Genomic DNA, 27,243 nt, shown 5'->3' on the forward strand with positions numbered 1-27,243 from the left:
TGGCACCAACACGGTCACGAGCTTTCTGGCCTCCCAGGATGCATTGGGGCCTCCACTATATAGTCCCGCCCACTGACTCAGTCAGATCAGTTCTTTCCACAGCGATTATAGGCAGGAACATTAGGTAGAGACCTGTACAGGCGATAAGAACACACATGCACACCCTTCCATACAAGAAGGAAGAGGTTTTTAGTGTTTGTCTAGATCCTCAAATCAGGTGCGTCCGGGTGGGATCCCTGTGGATACCTGTGGACATAAGAGAAATCACGTTATCAACGGTAAGTTCTTACCATAACGTTCATTTCTCTGGCTTGGTCCACAGGATTATCCACAGGATAACATTGGGATTCCCAAAGCCATTTTAGTGGTGGGGACGCTTCTGATTGCACAGGAGGACCTTTCGCCCGAAGTCTGCGTCATGAGAGGCAAAAGTATCCAAGGCATAATGTCTGATGAATGTGTTTATGGAAGACCATGTGGCTGCCTTACATATCTGTTCTGCTGATGCACCCTGTTGTGCTGCCCAAGAAGGACCTACCTTACGTGTAGAGTGTGCAGAGACATTAGCCGGAATAGGGAGATCTGCATGAGAATAAGCTTCAGATATTACCATTCGGAGCCATCTCGCCAGCGTCTGTTTACTAGCAGGCCAACCTCTCCTATGGAATCCGTAGAGGATGAAGAGGGAATCTGTTTTCCTGATGGCACTAGTACGATCTATGTAGATTTTTAAAGACCGGACCACGTCCAGTGACGCTTCTCCCGCAGATAGTCCCGATACCTGAAAAGCTGGGACTACAATCTCTTCATTCAGGTGAAACTTTGACACCACCTTTGGAAGATAATTAGATCTCGTTCTGAGAACTGCTCTGTCTGGAAAAAAACTTAGGAAAGGAGACTTACATGATAATGCTCCTAAATCTGACACTCTTCTGGCTGACGCCATTGCCAGTAAAAAAAGAACTTTAACCGTTAACCACTTAAGATCTGCTCTCTCAAGTGGTTCAAACAAAGGACCCTTCGAGAAATTTAAGAACTAAATTCAAATCCCAGGGAGCTGCAGGAGGAACAAATGGAGGTTGAATATGTACTACTCCTTGGAAAAAAGTACGTACATCCTGTAGGTCAGCAATCTTCTGCTGAAACCATACAGTCAACGATGAGACTTGCACCCTCAAGGAAGCAACCTTCAACCCCTTATCCAATCCTGCCTGCAGAAAATCCAAAATTCTAGCTACTTTAAAGGCTCTTGGATTGTAATTTTTTTCCAGAACACCAATGAATATAGGCTTGCCATATTCTATGATATACACGGGCCGAAGAAGGCTTTCTTGCTCTAAGCATCGTTTGGATTACTTGCTTTGAAAATCCTTTAGCCTCTAAGATAGAGGTTTCAACAGCCACGCCGTCAAAGACAGGCGATCCAGATGACTGTGACAACAAGGACCCTGCATTAACAGATCTGGACGTTGAGGGAGCAGTATCGGTGCTTCCACGGACATTCTCCACAGATCTGTGTACCAATGCCTTCTTGGCCAAGCTGGAGCTATTAGAATGATTGCTCCTTTTGCCTGTTTTATCTTTCTCACTACTCTGGGTAACAGAGATATTGGAGGGAACAGATATGCCAGCTGAAACCTCCATTCTACTGACAGTGCGTCTACCAGGACTGCTCCTGGGTCCCTTGTTCTTGATCCGTACCTCGGAACTTTGTTGTTTAGACGAGACGCCATAAGGTCTATCTCCGGTAGACCCCATCTGTTCACCAGTGTCTGAAACACTTCTGGGTGTAGTGCCCATTCGGTTTCCTGAATGGTGTGCCGACTGAGAAAATCCGCTTCCCAATTTAGTACACCCGGGACAAATACTGCTGACAATGCTGGGAGATGGAGTTCTGCCCACTTTAGAATGGGAGTTACTTCCTCCATCAGACTCTTGTTGTGAGTCCCTCCTTGATGATTTAGGTATGCTACTGCCGTCGCATTGTCTGAGCGGATCTGGACTGGTCTTCCTTGTAGATTGTCCTTTGCCTGAACTAGGGCCAAGTAAATGGCTCTTATTTCTTACAGATTTATCGGCAGGCGACTTTCCCTTGCGGTCCATTTTCCCTGGAACCATAGGCTTCCGAGTACCGCCCCCCAACCTTGCAGGCTGGCATCTGTCGTCAGGACTTGCCACTCTTTTATCCAAAAGGGTCTCCCCTTGTTTAAATGGTCTGTCTGTAGCCACCATGCTAGAGACCTTTTTACATTTACTGGAATCTTTATCATCTGCTTCTTTATTGTTTGATGATTTCCGTTCCATTTTGTCAAAATGAGATGCTGCAATGGTCTGGAGTGGAATTGCGCATATTCCACCATGTCGAACGTTGATACCATCAGACCCAACAGTCGCATTGCTGCATGGACTGACATTGTCTGGGCTTGCAACGCTTCCTGAGCCATGACCTGCACCTTGACTATTTTCTTCTCTGGTAAGAGAATTCTCTGTAGGTCTGAATCCAATATGGCTCCCAAATGAACCATCCGCTGTGATGGATTCAGGGACGACTTCTCCCAATTTATGAGCCACCCGTGTCTCTGTAAACAAACTATCGTCTGTTGGAGATGGCTCAACAGTAAATCTTGTGACTGTGCTAAGATTAATAGGTCGTCTAGGTATGGGAATATCCTTATCCCTTGTTTGCGCAGACAAGCTGCCATAACCACCATGATCTTGGTAAACACCCTGGGTGCTGTAGCTAGCCCGAAGGGCAGAGCTTGGAACTGGAAGTGTTCCTTGAGGATGGCAAACCTGAGGTAACACTGATGTGATAGTGCTATAGGCACATGTAGGTAAGCATCCCGCACATCCAGAGATACCATATAGTCTCCCGGTTCCATAGCCAACATGGCGTAACGTCTCCATGTGGAACTTCGGGATCCATATGTAATTGTTCAACATCTTCAGATTTAGAATTGGTCGATATGACCCATTTGGTTTCTGGATTAGAAACAGATTGGAGTAATACCCCTGTCCCTTTTGTGATGGAGGTACTGGGACAATCACACCTGACTGCAGTAATTTTTGGACTGCTTCTTGCAGGGCATTGGCCTTCGACTCTATACGAGACGGGCTGGTGCAAAAAAATCTTTGAGGAGGCTGCCTCCTGAATGGGAACCCATACCCCTGAGATACTACCTTCTGCACCCAGGCATCTGTTGTTGACTGTTGCCATGTGTGTGCAAATTGCAGGAGTCGGCCCCCAACCCTGGAATCCTCCAGGCGGAGGCCCGTCTTTTCAGGCTGAGGGATTTTGTTCAGGTTTGGAAGCTGGCTTTTTGCTAGCCCACTTTTTCTTACCCCTGGATTTAAACTGGGGTTGTTTAGGCTCCTCTTTACCTTTCGCTTTGCTTTGCCAGCGAAATGAGCGAAATTTTAAACCCTTGGACTTAGGGTTGTAGGTAGCCGGAAATCTGACCTTCTTCGATTCAGCCTCTGACTCTAGGATATCCGATAAAGGTTTTCAAAATAATATATTACCCATGAAAGGCAATGCTTCCAATTCCTTCTTGGACTCCGCATCTGCCTTCCAGGTCCGTAGCCAGACTGCTCTGCGAGCGACTACTGCCAGGGCTGAAGCTTTAGAAGCAACAGTGCCTACATCAATGGCTGCTTCTTCTAAATACTGGGCAGATTGTCTTAAACGGCAAAGACGATCCTCTTGCTCCCTAGTAGGAGAGGGGATGTCATTCTCTAGTTCCTCTATCCATTCGCCCATTGCCTTTGCTACCCAGGCCGAAGCCATAGCAGGTCTTACCACTGCACCCACAAGAGAAAAAATATTTTTCAATAGGCTCTCTACCCTCCTGTCTGTGACATCATTCAAAGAGGTAGATGACAGTGGCAAAGCAGATTTGTGCACGAGTCGCAGAACATGTGCATCTACTTTTGGAGGAACTTCTCTCTTCGAACAATCTCCAGCAGGAAATGGATAATAAGAATCCCATCTCCTAGGAATCTTATACTTTTTACCGGGTGCTGCCCAAGACTCATCCATCATTTCCGTCAACTCCTCTGACGCTGGAAATTCAGCTTTCACTGACTTTGTTCGTTTGAATACAGGTGCTTTTGCTTTTAACGCTGTCTTGGCTGGTTCTTCCAGAGAAAGCACAGCCTTTACTGCATTAATGAGTTCAGCTACATCATCTGAACTAAAGCTCTGCGACTGATCATCATACGGAGTTGAATCTATTGTTTCCGCATCATCATCCGATGTATCCTCTTGTGTAGTCTGCCATACAGACGTATCTGTCTTAATCTTACCTACCCCTTGGTTGCTTGTAGAGGCTACTGGAACCATACCATAGGAAGGGAGCTGCATGTATGGGTTCATAGTGTAACCTAACCCCTGAGGTGGTGCTACTGGAGCTAACCTGTCCGCTATTGAAGACAGAGTCTTTGCGAACATATTCCATGGTGGCTCTACTGGAGGTTGAACTAACTCCTGTTTTTTACTTCGCTGAAAAGCGAAACAGTTTGCGCACAAACCCTCATAAGTGACCAATTGAATCATATCAATTACCCCTGACTTACAAGATAAGCATGTTAGGGCTGTAGGAGTGCTTGACAAATTCTCCTCATCACTTTTGCCGCTCACAGACATTTTTTCTGATATTGACTACACAATTTTGTGACTGAACCACACCCTATAATCAGTATATAGAGGTGAAATCAATCTGACCACAGTGCACCTGATTTGAGGGTCAGAACAGGACTGACATTACACAGAAAAGTCAGCACACATACTAGCAGTCAGTCACATGTTAAAGCATTAGACATTGTCATATGAGAATACAACCTCCATAATAACTTATACATAAGTAGGAAATTTGTACTTCTGTTTAACTGGTTCTTTTTCAACATAACATGCAGAAAACACAGTAATATACAGGTCTCATATGCAATAGGTACTAAAAATTAACAGTGCACACTAAGAAGTAGAAGGAATTTTTAGTACTGTATACCCTGCCTCCAGGGAGCGGGATACAGGGAGACTCACCACACTTCCATATCCAAGCAAAGACGCTCGAAAGACGCTGAGTGGATTCAGACGCTACTGGTGTACACTGCCGCTCTTGGTAACTGATAATGGACACGGACGCTCACCAACGGACACGGACACTGAGAGACTCCACGTGCATGCAGACACTAAAGGCCTGCGACTCGGTCTGGGCGGGTTTATATCCAGTGTACACAACCGCAGCGTCTAAGCTGCGACCGAGTACCCTCGTGGTAGCGTCTGAGCCGGAAGTGAGGTCATTCAGTTCATGAAACGAGAGACCCGCGGGAACTGGCCATGAACTCGGAGGAGGGACGGCCAGGAGAGCGTCTGAAACCCCCTGTTGACTTAAACTCCGAGGATCGCGGCCTCACCTAGTCCTGGCGCCTATGATCCCCGGAGCGTAGCGCTGTCACACTCGAGATGTTCGGCGCATCAACACGCTGTTTGTAGTCTCCACCAAATTAGCGTAGCTGTGTCCTGATCCCTCTTGTAAGAGGAAGTCCATATACTCACTGTCTCCCCATGCTCCGGCCACAGCCTGGTAACGTCTGCTGGACCTGCTAGAACATCCGACACAGACGTCCGTCGAGACAGCACTGTACCGCGAAGGTAAGCGTTGTTGCGACCCGGTGGGGAGTTGTTGGAGCGACTCTTTCTAATACACGTTTAAGACGCTGTTAAGAGAAGTCGCTCAAACAAAAACAGTAAGTCTATTAAAATAAAGTAATGAAAACTTGAGGCTGCTTTCACAGCAGCCCTGTGACCATGCGGCTTCCTGCCGCACCAAGCAAAAAACTGATCTGACTGAATCAGTGGGCAGGACTATATAGTGGAGGCCCCAATGCATCCTGGGAGGCCAGAAAGCTCGTGACCGTGTTGGTGCCATTTTCGCTGTCGCTCGACAATATCCCAATGTTATCCTGTGGATAATCCTGTGGACCCAGCCAGAGAAACATTGAAAATTTGGGTCCATGGCCAGATATCTCCCCAGATCTTAATCCCATTGAGAACTTGTGGTCAATCCTCAAGAGGCGGGTGGGCAAACAAAAACCCACAATTCTAACTACAAGCATTTATTAGGCAATAATGGGGGGCCACCAGTCAGTTTGTGGTCCAAAAGTTGATTGACAGCATGCCAGGGTGAATTGCAGAGGTCTTGAAATAGAAGGGTCAACACTGCAAATATTGACCTTAATTTGATTGTCAATAAAAGCATTTGACACTTATGAAATGCTTGTAATTTTACTTCAGTATACCATAGTAGTAGCATCTGACAAAAAAATCTAAAAACACTGAAGTAGCAAACTTTGTGAAAACCAATACTTGTGTCCTTCTCAAAACTTTTGGCCATGGCTGTAAATGAAATATTTTAATTAAATATCTTAAATAATAAAATTCAACACAAAAAATAAAACAAGGTGGAGTTCTGCAATGCAAGTTTATTTTTATGTATTCATACATACTATATATACACACTGCTTTAACAAAAGCTCCAGTAATTTATAAATCTTCAAATACAGCAGCATTAATTTTTAAGACTACAGTTTGTAAACGTTGGGCTAACAAAGCCAGCTTAAATTGAAATGACATTCAGGATATAACATTATAATGCATCAAAGCAGTTTTAATGCCATTTCTAGAATAATTGACATTTATTTTAAATAGAAAAATGCAAATCGTTATGGTTGTTTACACTCCAATGAAGCAGAAAAACATAGTAACATACAGTGTATAGCATTCTTCGCAATGATAGCAATATACAATCATATTTTATTAAATATGACAAGGTTTAAAAATGGATAAGGTCACTAAAGATAATAATAGGTTTTCGTGTCCTGTGACATTAAAGGCAGGAAATTGTGAAAAGGTTACAGTATATGCTGGCACAATGAATATAGTATTTATCCCAATATGTATAACTCCTGTTTAATGCTCCTGAGTGTCTGACATCTATGTAAACTGATGATGTCATTCATTATAAACTGGATTAAACTCCCTTATCTTATCTATCATGAATTTACATATAAAATCTTGACAAATATCCATAAAATACCACTAAAATTTGGGCTTTGAGAACATAATTCTTGGCAACATGAGACAGACGTACCCATTAAAGAATTATAAAGACAGTGACAATGAGTTGCCAGAGACATCCCAAATCAGTAGTTTAAATATGCAGAGCAAACATTACATAGGCTGCTCAGAGTTGTCAAAATAATGTATATAATGCAGGGAAAGAAATTGGTTCCCTGAGAAACGCATGAAACAAAATGTACATGGCTGTCATGGTATCCTGAAGCTTGTGGAGCTACAAGAGTAGTGTGCCCTAGCAGCCAGGTGTGCTGGGACATCCAATTCCACTAATGTACAGTATGTAATAAGAAAAAAAGAAGAAAAACAAAAATACAAATTCTGAATGATATAGAATTTCCCTAGGGAATGACCAGCCTGGTTTATAGTTATAACAGGGGCAACCAATATTATTATAAAAAAGCTAGCTCAGCTTGGAATAGCCTGGTGTTCATAGTTGCTCTTGCATCGGACCTCCTTGTTTACCTGTGTGCTTGTTACTTATGAATACAGTATGCGTATGGGTTGGGGGTGGCAGGCTGGGGGTCCGATGTAGTAAAATGTTTCTTAGAATATGGTTTCAAGTTCTAGTTTTAAAATGTAAGTTGATGATGATGACTGTCATATCTTCACTACAGCTGTATATAGAAAACATACAACATATACACTGAATGGTAATTGCTAATTTGCTTTTAAATAAAGCACATTTGAATTTAGTTAAGTGTGTACAACCCTATAGACTATAATAATAGCATTCCCAATTTGCTTTGGAAACACCATTATATCTCTATTGAAAATCACTGCAGTAGTTGTGAGGCTGTGTGCAGTAGCTACAGAAGTTTAAACAAAGTTCTCAGAATCTACTGTATATTCAGTCCATAATATAACATAAATTAGCATACTGTAGCATAATTTATTTATTTACAGTATGATTGTTGTTTTTGTGCCTTTACTCTATTAAAGCTACTCTGCTGATTTGCATATTTTGCCTGATAGAAGGAGTTATTGATGTTATTTTAAACTGCATACATATAACTAGTCTGTTGGTATATTAATTGGACTGTAATAAGAGTATGTGTTACATTGTGAAGTGATCAAACACACTAGAGTGCTTCCACTTTATTCTACTGGGGCTCAGTCAGAGAGGAGGGGAAGGAGCAGCTGTCTGAAAGCAGATTCATTCAGCTGACTGAATACTCAGTCAGGTTTACTGAGTGACCCATCTGGTGAAACTGCTATTCTACTCAATGCTACTGTTCTCATCCAGCATAATTATACTGCCCAAACGGCAGATAGATGCACTAATAGACATTATGTTTTCCCCACTGCCTTCTTCTCTCAGGAAAATACATTGAGCCTCCAAATCATTAAATAAACCTGTTAATTAACACACTACATTAAAGCAGATAAATTCAAATGTATGCAAATGTAAATTCAATTTATAACCTGTTAATGTACTGTACTTGCTGAAATGTATAGTGGAGAGCAGTGCAACTTTTTGTAATATTTGTTAAAATGTACTTTGTTTGTTCCTTTATCTGACAGTATGGGTTAAAATTGAATACATAATTACAACTATAGTTGCATCAGAATATAAAATCATGGACTTTCTGGTGTCAAAAAAACAATAATAGTCAGGTCCACCGAAAATTAATTAATCCTTGGTACTAAGAGGATGCCACAGGGGTCCAGGCCTGTACAGTATGTACCCTACAGCTGTCTCACTGTACCTGAAATAGCAATCAATTAGAAGCTAACAATACACACACACACACACACACACACACACACACACACACACACACACACACACACACGAAGATGAGTGTAAATAATAAAGACTGGTTCAAGAAGATTTACTGTGCCATCTACTGTAGTATTTTCATTATCATTACAGTGACCACGCTTCATAGAAAGTCACTTGTCTGCGACCAATTGATACACATTCTATAGTAGCAAGTAAAAGGATGAAATCATACAATGTTTATACAGCAGAGGCATTTATGTATAAATATGTACACTATAGCATTTCAAAACTTATTTGAAACAAAACATCAAAGCCACACATACTTTAAAATAATCTAGCTAATGCTATAAAATGTCTAAGATCTCTTAGTGTTTATTTTCCCATTACCACCATCAGTACATCTCAATGCACACATATACAGTATTAAACATATGAATACATTAAATAAAATATGATGAGAGCTAACCAGCCTGTACAGACGATATACAGCATGTCTGCATGTGTTTGTTGTACATCTGCATGTTTAGCAGATACAGTAACATATATGAGCAATTCATCTCTCTTTATTTGTCCATTTATATGTTTTTCAAAGAGTGCATGATTTCAGTAACACTTTCTCTTTGTGTTTAATGCAGTTTGCTTGGTATGCATAATATAAAGAGAGACCTTTGTTTAGGTCATGCGTCCATGCTTACCAAGTCACAATAAGTTAAATGCAATACATGAATGGCCTAAAAACTGTTCAACAGCTTGGCACCTTTCAGTGATATGAAGCACCGCATTTTACAATTCATTGAATTTTGGTAGATTCATCTTTTTATTTTGCAGTACTTCAAGTGTTTAAAATGTATGCAAGTCTATGTACAGTACATATACTGTATTGTAGGTATTTTTGTCAAGCAACAGTAGTTTGCCTAGAGAAGTACAGTACTAATTCATTTACTGCCACTGCTTTTAGCACAATAAACCTAATATTTTATGCAAGAAATCAGTTGCATCAGTTCTGATCAAGGTGATTTTCCCTGTACTTATATGTGACAAAATATAGAAATAAATATTCTGTCTTGCAGTTTGCAGCTTTTACTTCTTATTTAGGCTCTCTCACTTTGTCACATAATGAAGGACTGTCTGTCCTTATATTTCATTCTCCTTTCTTATTATCATAGCCTTTACAAATGTAAAAGCCATCTCTGCCTCGTGCCCAGTTCCTAGAGCACTCAGTCATTTCTGTAAAAAATATTTCATTAAGAAATATCACGTATATTCATGTCTAGTGTCCATGCGCTCTTGTCTTTGCCTCATCAGCCGGCGGTTGGTTAGAGTACTGTTTCTCACTGGCTGGGGTTGAGAAGAAGGGAAATCCATAATCATTTAGTCCATCATAGAAAAGACTCTGGAAGAAGCTAAGAATACCTAAATGAAGAGAAGCAATTGTTACGTTTTGATAATTAAATACTATTATAATAAAAAGAAAACATTTCAGTAAAGTAAAACATATTTTTTAATAAAAGCATGTGAAACACGTGACACATTTCATGCAATCCCGTGATTTTTATTTAGTTTTGCCTCCTCTGTGTATTTGGCCTTGCTTTACAACCATTTATGCTGCAACACAATGAAGCATTAACAAAATGTACAATATACTGTAAATAATTTACTGCAATTGCAGAGTTCTAATACCATACTGTGGGAGATATGTATTAAATATTGGAGAGTGATAAAGTGGTGAGAAATAAAGTACCAGCCAATCAGCTCCTAACTTCTATGTTACACGCTGTGTTTGAAAAATGACAGGAGCTAATTGTTTGGTAGTTTATCTCTTTCCATTTTATCCCCCTACAGGGGTGTCACTAAGCTTGGTTGCACCCGGTGTGGGTGCAATACCCAATATGCTCACCGAAGCCGTGCGCTACTAAAAAGGGTTTTATGATCTTGTAAGAAGGGGCGTGGTCTTGTGGAAGTGTGGTCTTGTAAGGGTCCCGGAGATGCTGGGCGGCAGTGCCAGCTCCTACACTGTGACAGGTGCCGAGTGCTGCACGTAATGTTACAGTGCAGCACCTGGCTCCTGTCACTGAGGAGGATCTGACATTTTAGTGTCGCCCTTTAGCAGGTGACACCTGGGTGTGTCCCGCACCCCTGTAATTACACCACTGTTGCTCTCCAAAGCTTCATATATCTGCATCTATTTCTGAACATTCCGAAATATGCTTTTTGTTTTTAGTTAACACTTTGCTTTAAGGAGAGTTAGTGGTATCACATGTCCCAACCATCCCAAATTCAGCTGGACAGTCCTGACTTTCAGCCATTGCCCGCCTGTAGGCCACAGTGTCCCTTGGATGGTGGGGTTTGGGGGACCACTCTGTAGTAGCTGCTCTGCATAGCAGAGTGCAGTGAGTGGATGATGCACAGATGTGTTTGTCATCCACACATTGTACAAAGAATGTGGGAGCTACCCAGCAGCTGCCGGAGCACTGGCCAAGCCCCTGCATGACAAGAAACAGGGGAGTGACACTCTGTAACACCCCCAAAATGTCAGGCATGGAGGCATGGCCCCAGGGACCCGAGAGTACACCCCCTTTTGAGAATGCTCCCGGGTTTTCTAAAGTTGGGAGGTATGGGTGTGCGCACTTTAAACATGTATCCCGAGTTTGTAGATTGATGTGATATAACTATTGTCAGAGAGTGCAATCCCTGAAATCCCTTTGTTTATTTACAGGCTACCATTTCAATCTATGTGTTTTGGGACATGTTCCCTGACTTTGTATACTGTAATCCTGCTTTATATTACCTTGTTTTGACTTATTCTTCTACTTTAGCCATATCCCCAAAATAAGAAATTGTCCACATTAATTAAGAATCACTTACTTGAACAGGAGCTACAATAGGAGCTCATCGCTATGGTGTATAAAAATAATGTGATCACAAATGTGATAATTTTTTTTTTTTTGCTTTGGGACACTAGTGCACTAACGCACATGTGCAGTTATCAGACAATGGATGTGCAAGTGGCCATTGCTGGGGAGGAATCGATCCAGTAAAATATGTAGAACGCAGCCTATGGACTACTATGCCTTTCTTAATCTGGCATTTAGAAAACCTACAGTATGGATGCTGGTTTTGCAATCAAAAATGGGGGATAGCAGCAAACATCTCTGATATCTGATGGAGTCCCTTCTACAGTATATGCATTCAGAGAGTCCTTAATATTTGTGGGTATCCCCCTAAAAATAGTATTTTGGGGGATATCCTGCATATATTCTTTCAGAAATATGCTCCATAGTCAATTATTCTCTTAGCGGATTCTATAGACAAACTGTGGACTATGATGTCACCTCTGCAGGAATAGTCTTGTGCCTGAATTTAAATAAAAATTAATGGAAACTTGCAGATAGGTAGAATAGAAAATGTTACCTTCTCCTAGCTGCTTAAGTCCATCCAGTGCATTAAAAAAAATATTTTGTAAGAATCCAGGAAGACCTGAAAAAAACACCATGTTATTACACAAGATGTTTCTGAGCATTGATGTATGAAATTGAGGAGTAATCATTTCAGATCATTACACAAACATTTACTAAGTGATGTACAATTGTTATGCATTTCAAAGCAGCTGTTATGATCAGGTAAAAGTGTTGATCTCCCACTGGGGATAAAATGTATAGTAGGATATGTTTACCTTCTCTTAACTCTGTAAGTTTATTTAGTCCATCATAGAAGAGACTCTGGCAGTAATGGAAAGTTCCTGAAATAAGAGAGACACAATTTAGTTTCTATTAGAAATTGTGAAATAAAACAAATCTCAATTAAAGGGGAACTGTGCGCAAGGTCAATTCTTTCTCCCAGGTGATATGCTTATTTGTATTGCCCCTGTTTATAAAACACAAAGTAATTTCTGCAATTGATTTAATATTATTTAGACCACATATTTGTCATCATAACTCAGGGCCAGGTAAAGAGAAAAGCATCTGCTGAGGCAAAACAAATCTTTGAAGGTACTGTACTGTAGAGTTGTTGAAGTTGGAGAGTGCTACTCTGCATTCAATATGCCATGTTTTGTTCCTGCAGGGAGGCTTAAATAACCTAACCAAGATGGTCATTGACCATACTGCTGTCCATGTGCTGTGCTATCTTGTTACTGTGGTTGAGCACAGTATGATATGGATGTCTTCCACTTAACTTCAGGAGACCCTGAGTTTACCACTTTCCACAATGCTGATCCACACTGCTTATTTCTTGCACCCTGATTCAGTCACTGGATGGTAACCTGTATGCTCCGTTCCATGCATAAAAGTCTGTATAAGCATAACTGTGCATATGGCTGGTCACTTCACATAACTGCTGAATAAATAGTTGGCCTGTTCATTGACACAATGCATCCTCTGCTGTGTACATACACTCTGCCATACCTTTGCCACCTGCACACACATATTCCAACAGGTTGTGGGCCCAGGCACACATGCTACAGTTACACTTGACAAAAGATACTAGAATTCCCAGCAGCACACAGATGCCATCTTAGACACCTGCAAACACATAGTAAAGAAAGCACAACATGTTTCCAGCACAATGTGTCAGTACAGAAGCTAATCAGAGCTAATAGACTCCATAATCATATCAGTATACAGAATGCACGTAGGAGCTACACCCATAATCGGGTTTCTCAAACCTAAAGGTGCAGAGAATTACACCATATGGAAGTTTGTTATGGAAAAGCAACTAAGTGTGAAAGGTTGTAGAAAGTAACAGTAGAACTTGGTGATAGTTTAAGCCCAGATGATGTAGAGCAGCACGTGTACTCTATTATACCTGGGAAAGTGTCAGCAAATGACACATGTACAGCACTGCAGGCAGCAAATCAAGATAGGTGTCTAATATATTTTATACTACCAAGCTATGTGAATCCAGCAGTATGAGTGACTACACTGACAAAATGATTTCTATTTTTCAGCAATGAATGTCTGTAGGAGTGCAAGTAGATGATGAATAGATCACTACAGTGATGCTAGAAAACTTAATGACTTTGTTTGGCTTTCTAATCTAGTGTTGGAAGCAAACACAGCCAAGTTAACTACAGACACAGTCAGAGCAAAGCTACTGCAGTATCAAGAACACGTGCTGTGTAAATGAAATACTGTATTACACACAAAAGAGTGAGAAACTAGAAAAATTCAAGTTCTAGTGCTATATGTTACAAGATAGGTCACAAGCATATAAATGTAAGCTGAAGAATATGAATGGATATGCAAAAAAGAAATACAATGGCAAAGATGAATCGATGACAAAAATAGCTGCAAAAAAGATTGCTAGTATATCGATTTATGTGCTACCAGGCATTTCAACTGAAATGAAGAGTGGTTTACCACAATAGCCGTGCGTTATCCTATCACAATTAATGGGATTGGAAATGAATTGCCTACAGCTACGAAAGTTGGAGCAATTAAAGCCTACTTCAAAATTTGGATTAAAACTACATTTACTGAAATCCAAGATGAGTTTTATGTAACAGAAATTGGTACAAATCTTATTTGTCCTAAAGAGGCAACATATTTCATTTCACTATAGTGAAGTGCATCGTATGGAACAGAAAAGGTACAGTAATAGCAACAGGTAGCCGGTGCCATCAATTATATATCTTTGATAGACAGCACTGTTAAATGATGTTGACGACGACAAGTGAGTCACAATTAATTGAACTCTGCCACAGAAGATTTGTTCACTTTACATATTCAAAAATTACTGAATAGGATTGTCATAGGAATGTCAGTGACTGAGGCAGATAAACCTGTGTATGAAAGCTTTATAACTGGAGGGCAAAACCTATATAACTAGAGGACAAACCCATTAACCATTTCCAAAATTAGCAAATAGAGCTTACGCATAACTTGAGTTAGTATATACAGATGTGTGTGGTTTAGTTGCAGTCAAGTCAATAAGTGGATTATGTTCATGATGTTCATTGATGACTTCACAAAAATGACACACATTTACTTATTCAAAAAGAAGTCTGAAGTAGGAAGAAAATTGCAGACTACAAGAGATTTGCAGAAATCAAACCAGTCACAGACTCAAAACCCTGAGATCTAATGATTAGAGATGAGCGCCTGAAATTTTTCGGGTTTTGTGTTTTGGTTTTGGGTTCGGTTCCGCGGCCGTGTTTTGGGTTCGAACGCGTTTTGGCAAAACCTCACCGAATTATTTTTGTCGGATTCGGGTGTGTTTTGGATTCGGGTGTTTTTTTCCAAAAACACTAAAAAACAGCTTAAATCATAGAATTTGGGGGTCATTTTGATCCCAAAGTATTATTAACCTCAAAAACCATAATTTACACTCATTTTCAGTCTATTCTGAATACCTCACACCTCACAATATTATTTTTAGTCCTAAAATTTGCACCGAGGTCGCTGTGTGAGTAAGATAAGCGACCCTAGTGGCCGACACAAACACCGGGCCCATCTAGGAGTGGCACTGCAGTGTCACGCAGGATGTCCCTTCCAAAAAACCCTCCCCAAACAGCACATGACGCAAAGAAAAAAAGAGGCGCAATGAGGTAGCTGTGTGAGTAAGATTAGCGACCCTAGTGGCCGACACAAACACCGGGCCCATCTAGGAGTGGCACTGCAGTGTCACGCAGGATGGCCCTTCCAAAAAACCCTCCCCAAACAGCACATGACGCAAAGAAAAAAGAGGCGCAATGAGGTAGCTGACTGTGTGAGTAAGATTAGCGACCCTAGTGGCCGACACAAACACCGGGCCCATCTAGGAGTGGCACTGCAGTGTCACGCAGGATGTCCCTTCCAAAAAACCTGAACCACTAGCCATGAACATAGGCCAGGGCCTCAGCCGTTCCTTGCCACTCCGTGTGGTAAATGGCATATTGGCAAGTTTACGCTTCTCCTCCGACAATTTTATTTTAGGTTTTGGAGTCCTTTTTTTTCTGATATTTGGTGTTTTGGATTTGACATGCTCTGTACTATGACATTGGGCATCGGCCTTGGCAGACGACGTTGCTGGCATTTCATCGTCTCGGCCATGACTAGTGGCAGCAGCTTCAGCACGAGGTGGAAGTGGATCTTGATCTTTCCCTAATTTTGGAACCTCAACTTTTTTGTTCTCCATATTTTATAGGCAGAACTAAAAGGCACCTCAGGTAAACAATGGAGATGGATGGATTGGATACTAGTATACAATTATGGACGGACTGCCACGGTTAGGTGGTATAAAAAAACCACGGTTAGGTGGTATATATTGTAACACAATTATGGATGGACGGACTGCCTGCCGAGTGCCGACACAGAGGTAGCCACAGCCGTGAACTACCGCACTGTACACTGGTTGATAAAGAGATAGTAGTATACTCGTAACAACTAGTATGACTGACTATGACGGTATAAAGAATGAAAAAAAAACCACGGTTAGGTGGTATATATTGTAATACAATTATGGATGGACGGACTGCCTGCCGAGTTCCGACACAGAGGTAGCCACAGCCGTGAACTACCGCACTGTACACTGGTTGATAAAGAGATAGTAGTATACTCGTAACAACTAGTATGACTGACTATGACGGTATAAAGAATGAAAAAAAAACCACGGTTAGGTGGTATATATTATAATACAATTATGGATGGACGGACTGCCTGCCGAGTGCCGACACAGAGGTAGCCACAGCCGTGAACTACCGCACTGTACACTGGTTGATAAAGAGATAGTAGTATACTCGTAACAACTAGTATGACTGACTATGACGGTATAAAGAATGAAAAAAAAACCACGGTTAGGTGGTATATATTATAATACAATTATGGATGGACGGACTGCCTGCCGAGTGCCGACACAGAGGTAGCCACAGCCGTGAACTACCGCACTGTACACTGGTTGATAAAGAGATAGTAGTATACTCGTAACAACTAGTATGACTGACTATGACGGTATAAAGAATGAAAAAAAAACCACGGTTAGGTGGTATATATTATAATACAATTATGGATGGACGGACTGCCTGCCGACTGCCGACACAGAGGTAGCCACAGCCGTGAACTACCGCACTGTACACTGGTTGATAAAGAGATAGTAGTATACTCGTAACAACTAGTATGACACTATGACGGTATAAAGAATGAAAAAAAAACCACGGTTAGGTGGTATATATTATAATAATACAATTATGGATGGACGGACTGCCTGCCGACTGCCGACACAGAGGTAGCCACAGCCGTGAACTACCGCACTGTACACTGGTTGATAAAGAGATAGTAGTATACTCGTAACAACTAGTATGACTATGACGACGGTATAAAGAAAGAAAAAAAAATACCACGGTTAGGTGGTATATAATTATACAATTATGGATGGACGGACTGCCTGCCGAGTGCCGACTGCCGACACAGAGGTAGCCACAGCCGTGAACTACCGCACTGTACTGTGTCTGCTGCTAATATAGACTGGTTGATAAAGAGATAGTATACAACAATATACTACTATACTGGTGGTCAGGCACTGGTCACCACTAGTCACACTGGCAGTGGCACTCCTGCAGCAAAAGTGTGCACTGTTTAATTTTAAATTAATATAATATTATGTACTCCTGGCTCCTGCTATAACAACCTGCAGTGCTCCCCAGTCTCCCCCACAATTATTATAAGCTTTTATACATTGATGTGCAGCACACTGGGCTGAGCTGAGTGCACACAGACTGAGTCACACTGTGTGACTGCTGTGTATCGTTTTTTTCAGGCAGAGAACGGATATAGCAGAGAACGGATATATTAAATAAAAGTTAACTTAACAACAACTGCACTGGTCACTGTGGTAAACTCTGTCTGCACAATCTCTCTCTCTCTCTCTCTCTCTTCTAATCTATTCTAATGGAGAGGACGCCAGCCACGTCCTCTCCCTATCAATCTCAATGCACGTGTGAAAATGGCGGCGACGCGCGGCTCCTTATATAGAATCCGAGTCTCGCGAGAATCCGACAGCGTCATGATGACGTTCGGGCGCGCTCGGGTTAACCGAGCAAGGCGGGAAGATCCGAGTCGCTCGGACCCGTGAAAAAAAACATGAAGTTCTGGCGGGTTCGGATTCAGAGAAACCGAACCCGCTCATCTCTACTAATGATGGTGGAGAATACCTAAACAGAGAGGTGGAATTCTTTTTAAAGAAATATGGAAACATCAATTGGCCATTGTCTACACTCTTGAACAATTTGGCACAAGTGAGTGAGCAAACTGCACACTGGTAAAGAAAGCGGGATGTATGTTGAAGGATACCATTTTGGGTGGAAGCAGTGTCCACAACAGTTAGTTTACCTAAAAATTAATTCTCCCACATTTGCTTTAAAAGTCCTTGCTACTGGACTCTACTCATGTCTCCCCCATATTAAGGTATGCATAGTGGGAGCATTGCTCCTTCTACCTCCACCAGCTCCCCCTTCTGTTGAATACTGTAAGTAGTGTACGCAGTGCCGTTTCTTGTTGCGGGCGAGCCGCGCAACCGCACGGGGTGCCCGACGCGGCACTTTGCGTGTCCCTGTGTCTCCCCCTCCTCCCTTTTCCCGAGCACTCCTGCTCGGGGGGTGGAGTTTTGCGGAATGACGCGGTTGCGTCGTGACGTCACGACGCAATCGCGTCATTCCGTGAAACCCCGCCCCCGAGCAGGAGAACTCGGGAAGAGGGAGGAAGAGCAGACAAGCTGGAAGGAGGAGGCGGCCGGCGCGAGGGAGGTGAGACGGCCGACCCAAAGAGCGGGAAGATCCTCTATATGTAAGTAGTCTCTCTCTCCCCCCTCCTCCTCCCTTCCTTCCTCCCACCCCTCCCTCTCCCTTCCTTCCCCCCACTTGACACTTGCCTGCCATACTGTGTAAAATGGGGACACCTGCCTGCCGCACTGTGTAAAATGGGGACACCTGCCTGCCGCACTGTGTAAAATGGGGACACCTGCCTGCCGCACTGTGTACAATGGGGACACCTGCCTGCCGTACTGTGTAAAATGGGGACACCTGCCTGCCGTACTGTGTAAAATGGGGGCACGTGCCTGCCGTAATGTGTAAAATGGGGACTCTTGCCTGCCGTACTGTGTAAAATGGGGACTCTTGCCTGCCGTACTGTGTAAAATGGGGACTCTTGCCTGCGTAATGTGTAAAATGGGGACACTTGCCTGCTGCACTGTGTAAAATGGGGACTCTTGCCTGCCATACTGTGTAAAATGGGGACTTTTGATTCCCCCCCCCCCCCCCCCCCGTGGTGTCCATGATGATATCAGATGAGGTCACGCCCACTTTAATGAGACCACGGCCATTTTAATGGGGCCACGCCCCCTTGCTGCATGCTTTTTCTTTTTATAGCTATGGGGGAGAGGGACCATTTTTTTTTATGGCAATGGGGGGGCGCATTTTGAAATATCGCACCGGGAGCCAAATTGTCTAGAAACAGCCCTGAGTGTACGCATGCTTTCACTACTAAATGCTGTACCAAGCTATGCAGCCCACAGTACAGATTCATTGCAGGAAAAGATGTATAAGGACTAGAGATGAGCTTGCCTTCCGAGTTTGGTTCCGAGCAAGGCTTGGGTTTTCCAGCCTGACTCGGAAACCTGAACGCGGCAAAACGTCATCATCCCGCTTTCGGATTCTCGCGGGATTTGGATTCCATATAAGGAGCCGCGCGTTGCGGCCATTTTCACTCCAGTCTTGGAGATTGTATTGAGAGGATGTGTCCTCAGTGTTCAGTGTCTGTGTGGGGGCAGGAAAGTGGGGTGGCGAGTCTTGTGCTGTGTTGTGCTGCTCAGTTCAGTCCAGTGTAATCACAGTGTTGGTGTCCTCTGCTGCCATATATCCAGTGTAGCTGTATAAAGTGGTGCTGTGTTGTGTTGTCCAGTCCAGTGTAGTCAGTGTATTGTGCTGCATCAGTCCAGCCAGTCACAGTGTTGGTGTCCTCTGTTGCCATATATCCAGTGTAGCTGTATAAAGTGGTGTTGTGTTGTGCTGCATCAGACCAGTGGTAGTGTCTTGTCCATCAGTCATTCCAGTGATGATATACGCTGCTGCTATGTCCACTGCTACAGTATTATTATAATAATAATAACAACCACAAGTCCCTTACAGTGTTGTTGTGTTGTGCTGCATCAGACCAGTGGTAGTGTCCTGTCCATCAGTCATTCCAGTGACGATATATGCTTCTGCTATATGTCCACTGCTGCCGTATAATAATTATAACAACAACCACAAGTCCCTTACAGTGTTGTTGTATTGTGCTGCATCATACCAGTGGTAGTGTCCCGTCCATCAGTCATTCCAGTCATTCCTGTGCCGCATATTGTCTTATATAACTCCCAAAAAATAATGGAGAACAAACATTTTGAGGATAAAATAGGGAAAGATCAAGAAGAACCACTTCCTCCTAGTGCTGAAGCTGCTGCCACTAACCATGACATAGACGATGAAATGCCATCAACGTCGTCTGCCAAGGCCGAAGCCCAATGTGATAGTAGAGGGCATTTAAAATACAAAAAGCCAAAGTTCAGTAAAAAGAAATTTAAATCATCTGAGGAGAAACGTAAACTTGCCAATATGCCATTTACGACACGGAGTGGCAAGAAACGGCTGAGGCCCTGGCCTATGTTCATGGCTAGTGGTTCAGCTTCACATGATGATGGAAGCCCTCATCCTCCCACTAGAAAAATTAAAAGAGTTAAAATGGAAAGAGCACATAAAAGAACTGTACATTCTGAGATGGTATCACAAATCCCCAAGGACAGTCCTAGTGTGTCAGCGGTTGTGTATCCACGACCTTCCCAACACTGGATGGGAAGAGGTAACTCCTGCCACCATTTGTACGCCCCCTGCAAGTGCTGGAAGGAGCACCCACAGTCCAGTTCCTGATATTCAAATTGAAGATGTTACTGACGAAGTACACCAGGATGAGGATATGGGTGTTGCTGGTGCTGAGGAGGAAGTTGACGATGAGGATTCTGATGGTGATGTGGTTTGTTTAAGTCAGGCACCGGGGGAGACACCTGTTGTCCTTGGGATGAAGAAACCCATTGTGATGCCTTGGCAAACTACCAAAAAAGCCACCTCTTCGGTGTGGAATTATTTCTCCACAAATCTGGACAACAGGTGTCAAGCCATCTGTTACCTCTGTCAATCTGTAATAAGTTGGGGAAAGGATGTTAACCACCTAGGAACATCCTCCCTTATATGTCACCTGCTGCGCATTCATCAGAAGTCAGTGTCAAGTTGTGAAACTTTGGGTAAGAGCGTAAGCAGTCCACTGACACCTAAATCCCTTATTCCTCCTGTACCCAAGCTCCTGCAAGCCACACCAACTCCCTCAATGTCAACTTCCTGCTCAATCAGGAACATCAGTAGTCCTGCAGTCCATGTCACTGTCAAGACTGAGGAGCCCTCTCCTAACTGGGATTCCTCCGATGGATCCTTGAGTGGTACGCCTGCTGCTGTTGCTGCCACTGCTATTGTTGCTGCTGGGAGTCGATCGTCATCCCAGAGGGGGAGTCAGAAGACCACTTGTACTACTTCCAGTAAGCAATTGACTGTCCCACAGTCCTTTGTGAGGAAGATGAAATATGACAGCAATCATCCTTTTACAAAGCGGATACCTGAGGCCTTGACAACTATGTTGGTGTTAGACGTGCGTCCGGTATCTGCCATTAGTTCAGTGGGAATTAGAGATTTGTTTGAGGTACTGTGTCCCCGGTATCAAATCCCATCTAGGTTCCACTTCTCTAGGCAGGCGATCCTGAGAATGTACACAGACGTCAGAAAAAGAGACACCAATGTCCTACAAAATGCAGTTGTATCCAGTGTCCACTAACTAACGGACATGTGGACAAGTGGAACAGGGCAGACTTAGGACTATATGACTGTAACAGCCCACTGGGTAGATGTATGGCCTCCCGCAAGAACAACAGCAGTGGCACCAGTAGCAGCATCTCGCAAACGCCAACTCGTTCCTAGGCAGGCTACGCTATGTATCACCGCTTTCCGTAAGAGGCACACAGCTGACAACCCCTTACGGAAACTAAGGAACATCATTGCAGAATGGCTTACCCCAATTGGACTCTCCAGGGGATTTCTGATATCGGACAACGCCACCAATATTGTGCGAGCATTACATCTGGGCACTGCCAGCTTGAGTCAGGTCATTCCCCTCATCAGGCTTTTGCAGAAGCAGCTGGATAAATTGAAGGAGGAGCTAAGACGGAGCGATTCCGCAAAGTATGAGGGACTTGTGGATGGAGCCCTTCATTTGCTTTGCCAGGATTCAAGGGTGGTCAATCTATTGAAATCAGAGAACTACATTTTGGCCACCGTGCTAGATCCTAGGTTTAAAGCCTACGTTGTATCTCTCTTTCCAGCAGACACAAGTCTGCAGATGTTCAAAGACCTGCTGGTGAGACAATTGTCTAGTCAAGCGGAACATGACCCGTCAGCAGCTTGTCCTTCATTTTCTCCCGCTACTGGGGCTGCAAGGAAAAAGATAAGATTTCCTAGCCCACTCGCTGGCGGTGATGCAGGGCAGTCAGGAGCGAAAGCTGACATCTGGTCCGGACTTAAGGACCTGCCAACGATTACTGATATGTCTACTATCACTGCATATGATTCTGTCACCATTGAAAGAATGGTGGAGGATTATATGAGTAGAGCATCCAAGTAGGCATGTCAGACAGTCCGTATGTATACTGGCAGGAAAAATAGGCAATTTGGAGGCTCTTGCACAAACTTGCTTTATTTTACCTAAGTTGCCCCCCCTCCAGTGTGTACCCCGAAAGAGTGTTTAGTGCAGCCAGTAACCTTGTCAGCGATCGGCCTACGAGGTTACTTCCACTAAATGTGGAGAAGATGATGTTCATCAAAATGAATTATAAATTCATCCGGGAAAACCTTTACCAGCAATTGCCTCCAGAAAGCACACAGGGACCTGTGATGGTGGATTCTAGTGGGGACAAATTAATACTCTGTGAGGAGGATGTACACAGTGAAAGGGGTGGGGAATCGGAGGATGAGGTGGACATCTTGCCTCTGTAGAGCCAGTTTGTGCAAGGAGAGATTGATTGCTTATTTTTTGGTGGGGGCCCAAACCAACCAGTCATTTCAGCCACAGTTGTGTGGCAGACCCTGTTGCTGAAATGATTGGTTTGTTAAAGTGTGCATGTCCTGTTTGTACAACATAAGGGTGGGTGGGAAGGCTCAAGGACAATTCCATCTTGCACCTCTTTTTCTTCTTTGCATCATGTGCTGTTTAGGGACTAGGTTTTTTTTTGTGCCATCCTGTCTGTAACTTCAGTGCCACTCCTAGGTGGGCCAGGTGTTTGTGCTGCACACCTGTGTCGCTTAGCTTGGCCATCCAGCTACTTCATTGCATCTCTTTTTCTTCTTTGCATCATGTGCTGTTAGGGGAGTATTTTCTTTTTTTGCCATCCTGTCTGTAACTGCAATGCCACACCTAGATGGACCAGGTGTTTGTGCCGCACACTTGTGTCGCTTAGCTTGGCCATCCAGCTTCCTCATTGCACCTCTTTTTCTTCTTTGCATCATGTGCTGTTTGGGGCCTATTTTTTAAATCTGCCATCCTGTCTGCCACTGCAGTGCCACTCCTAGATGGGACAGGTGTTTGTGCCGCACACTTGTGTCGTTTAGCATGGCCATCCAGCTACCTATTTGCACCTCTTTTTCTTCTTTGCATCATGTGCTGTTAGGGGACTAGTTTTTTTTTGTGCCATCCTGTCTGTAACTGCAATGCCACTCCTAGATGGGCCAGGTGTTTATGCTGCACACTTGTGTCGCTTAGCTTGACCATCCAGCTACCTCATTGCACCTATTTTTCTTCTATGCCTCATGTGCTGTTTTGGGCTTATTTTTTAAATCTGCCATCCTGTCTGCCACTGCAGTGCCACTCCTAGATGGGCCAGGTGTTTGTGCACAAGTTGATGGCCTAATTATATGACAGGTGAGACTGCACAGGCCACACATACAGAAATGAGCCACAGTGGTGGCTCCTGACACTTGTTTTGTTTTTCTTTTTTCTTCCTATCTCCCTCCCCTACCTCTCCACATCTCATCTAGAAATGTCTATAATGCACTGATATTTCACTGACTGTTCTCTACGGCTGTCTCTCAGTTTATGCTTTATTTTACATGACTGAAATTAAAGTAGGCTCTCTTAATGTTGGGGGCATAAACTCCCCGGCTAAGAGGCATAAAATTCTCCAATATTTATCTTAACAAGATTTTGATATTGTTTTTATTCAGGAATCACACCTAACCCACCCGGAAACCCTAAAACTTCAGATGTTTCCATGGACTTAAATAGCTGCAGCCTCTTATAACTCAAAGGTTCAGGGTGTAGTCCTATTAGCTAAATGCCATATCTGTATTTTCATCACTCGGACTGATGCTGGCCCTGCTGGTAGGTTCCTTCTAGTAGAAGTCACCTTATATAATGCACCATTTATTTTTTGCAACATATACGACCTAATATTTACAGCAAATCATTGTGTTATTGATTTTCAAACTATACCCTCAACTCCATGAAAATCAAATTATATGTGGAGAAATTTACCTTGTGACATCCCCCTATCTAGATCACTCAAATACCTCTGGTAGCTCCATTCACCTCCCTAAATTAGGTATTTCTCATTTATTCAGATCATTACAGGTAATTGACATTTGAAGGGCATTACATCCCACGGACAAGAACTACACTTCTCTTTCAGCCGCACATGATACATTGTCATGCATTGATTATACCTTCCTATCTCACCACTTATTTCCAAAAGTTATAGAAGCTGCCATTAAAGTAATTGCTATTTCAGATCACGCTTTAACTTGGTTTTCCCTTGTGATTAAACCTGACCGCAAACCCCCTCCACAATGGCGATTTCCTTCCCATTTGATCCACTCCTCCAAATTCTGTGACATGCTGCATGAGGCTGGGGACCAATATCTTTTTACTAATAGTGCTCATGCAATCTCTGAGCCTTTCCTCTTTTGGCAAGCTTCCAAAGCTGTGCTGCGTGGCGAGATTCTCTCTTACACTATCGCATTGAAAAGAAAATATGCTCTCTCTTACCTTTCAGTCCAACAAGCCCTCACTGATGCTGATCAAACCTATAAGTCAACCCCAACTTCTTCTAACAAACATTCCTATCTCACACAAAAACTTCATTTTGACACATTTTTAAGTGCTATGGGCGACAAATATACGTTCAAGGTCGACAACAGGTTTCACAAGTTTGGCAACAAAACGGGTAAAATGCTGACAAATCTCCTAAAAGGAACTCCTTCCCCTATGCTGGTGCATCCTTTGAGGTCTCCAGATGTATCTTTGACTACTGATCCTTACCATATTTCAATTACAATGAGATCCTTTTATGAGACCTTATATTCAGCTCCCACTCCTCTACCTTCCCCCTCTATTCCCTTGGATTACCCAACACTTTTACAATTTTTGATCTCATTACCTGGCCCCACCTCTTCCAAACATTGGAGAAATTTGGTTACCCTCTATCATTTATTGCCCTTTTAAAAACCTTTTATTCTTCCCCAAAATCCCAACTTTTATGTTATGGACATTTATCTACTCCCTTTCCCATATACAAAGGTACTCGTCAGGGATGCCCACTTTCACCCTAATTATTTGCCCTAGCTATCGAACCCCTTGCCGTTATGATCCGCAATTCTCCGCTCATAGATGGAATACATATTGGTGATGTTGTCCTGAAGACTGCCCTATTCGTGGATGATATGTTGCTTTTTCTTTCGAACCCTGTATCTTTGATTCCTCATGTAATGGCACTGATACATTAGTTTGGGAGTGTGGCAAGCTTTAGTATAAACATCGCTAAATCTGAATTGCTTTCCATAACTTGCCCCCCTTCTGTAACAGGCATTTCCAACCTGTCGTTCTCTCATTTTTTCCACTACAAATAGTATCAAATACTTGGGTACTTATATCCCATCAGACCTTTCCTCCTTACATAAACGTAATTATTCCCAAATTCTTACGAAAATTTCTACTTTATATGAATCATGGATGTTTATTCCTTTATCTCTTTTGGGCAGTTTAGCTATTGTAAAAAGTACTAAATCCCAAAATTCTTTTACGCCCTTCAAATGTTGCCAATAAGTCTTTCTAAATATGATTATGCTAAATTTGACCATCTCACAAGCCGGTTTTGGTGGCAGCTTAAACGCCCCAAAACCGCTTTAAATAACCTTCAATCTCCCCACTCTAAAGGAGGTATGAATGCACCTAATCTTCACAGATATTCTCTACCCGTACAGTTTAGATACATCACTGACTTGATGCTTAATAATTCTACTTACACAGACTTTGCCCTAGACTGCGCACTTTTTTCACTTTTTGCTACCAGTGCTCTGCTTCACTCTAAAAAAGGTACCATTCCTCGTTCTATTAGGCATAATTTACTTTTTCATGACCTATATTTGTCTTGGAGGTCAATAAATAGGAAATTATCAAGGAATTACCTCACATCTCCTTTTGTCCCATTATGGGGAACCCATCTTTCTCTCCCTCCTAACAAACACAGAATTTCTCAACTGGAAGTCAAAAGGCCTAATGCTGACTTCACAAGTATTCGATCCAGGGGGAACAATATTTCCATACTCTGAGCTTGAGCAATTCAACCAGTTATCTAATCGCTCCTTTTTTATGTACCTACAATCTAGTCATTTTGCACAATCCCTCGACCCTTCTACTAGTTATACTTTATCCACTGACCCTCTTAATACTTTATTCAATTTCTTTAAATCCAGCCCATATTGTACAAAACTGTCATATTCCCTTCTGACTCCTGACTCCACCTCAACAGCCTGGATGACACTTTTGAGCTTGGCAGGCGGCTATACCATCTTTAACTTCTGTTACTGATTTAACTAAACATTTTGACAAGTCATTGAAGAATCTGAAGTCCTCCTATCTCCAAGAAGTTCATTTGAAAACATCTCATAAGGCTTATGTCTCCCCGATCCAGAGGAAACATATGTTTCCTGAATCTGTCGATTCCTGTCCAAAATGTCGGGCTTCTAAAGCCAATTTTTTCCACTGTATGTGGAGTTGTGGGAAAATCAGATGATTTTGGTGTAAGTTGTTAAATTACATCAATTCCCTGTTTGACCTGCATCTTACCCCTAACCCCTCTGCTTGTCATCTTGCAGATTTCAAGAATTGGTCCCTTGGTAGTCTGAAGTCTATCATCCTACCATTATTAACAGTTATAGTAACTGTAGCTAAGAAGGTGATTCTTGTCCATTGGATATCAGCATCCTCCCCATTGATACAAGAGGTTAAACAGAAACTGCTCCAATTAATGTATTTTGATAGGAGAAATACCTTTCTGGACCCCATAC

The 27,243-nt window shown here is 42.7% G+C and overlaps 1 protein-coding gene across 1 annotated transcript in view; it reads right to left on the minus strand.

Annotated features, from left to right (window-relative positions):
* Positions 1-6,468: 6,468 nt before the first annotated feature.
* The window catches only part of LOC134909895 (uncharacterized), a 166,448-nt gene continuing 145,673 nt past the window's right edge, over positions 6,469-27,243 (minus strand). The window contains exons 24-26 of the mRNA XM_063917262.1: positions 12,535-12,600; positions 12,273-12,338; positions 6,469-10,274 (exon numbers count right to left, since the gene is read on the minus strand). Of these exons, the coding sequence (XP_063773332.1) occupies positions 10,132-10,274; positions 12,273-12,338; positions 12,535-12,600 (275 nt within the window). The 3' untranslated portion in view covers positions 6,469-10,131. The remainder of the gene's footprint in view (positions 10,275-12,272; positions 12,339-12,534; positions 12,601-27,243) is intronic.

This window comes from Pseudophryne corroboree, chromosome 4, assembly GCF_028390025.1.
Source record: "Pseudophryne corroboree isolate aPseCor3 chromosome 4, aPseCor3.hap2, whole genome shotgun sequence".
Classification (NCBI taxonomy): domain Eukaryota; kingdom Metazoa; phylum Chordata; class Amphibia; order Anura; family Myobatrachidae; genus Pseudophryne; species Pseudophryne corroboree.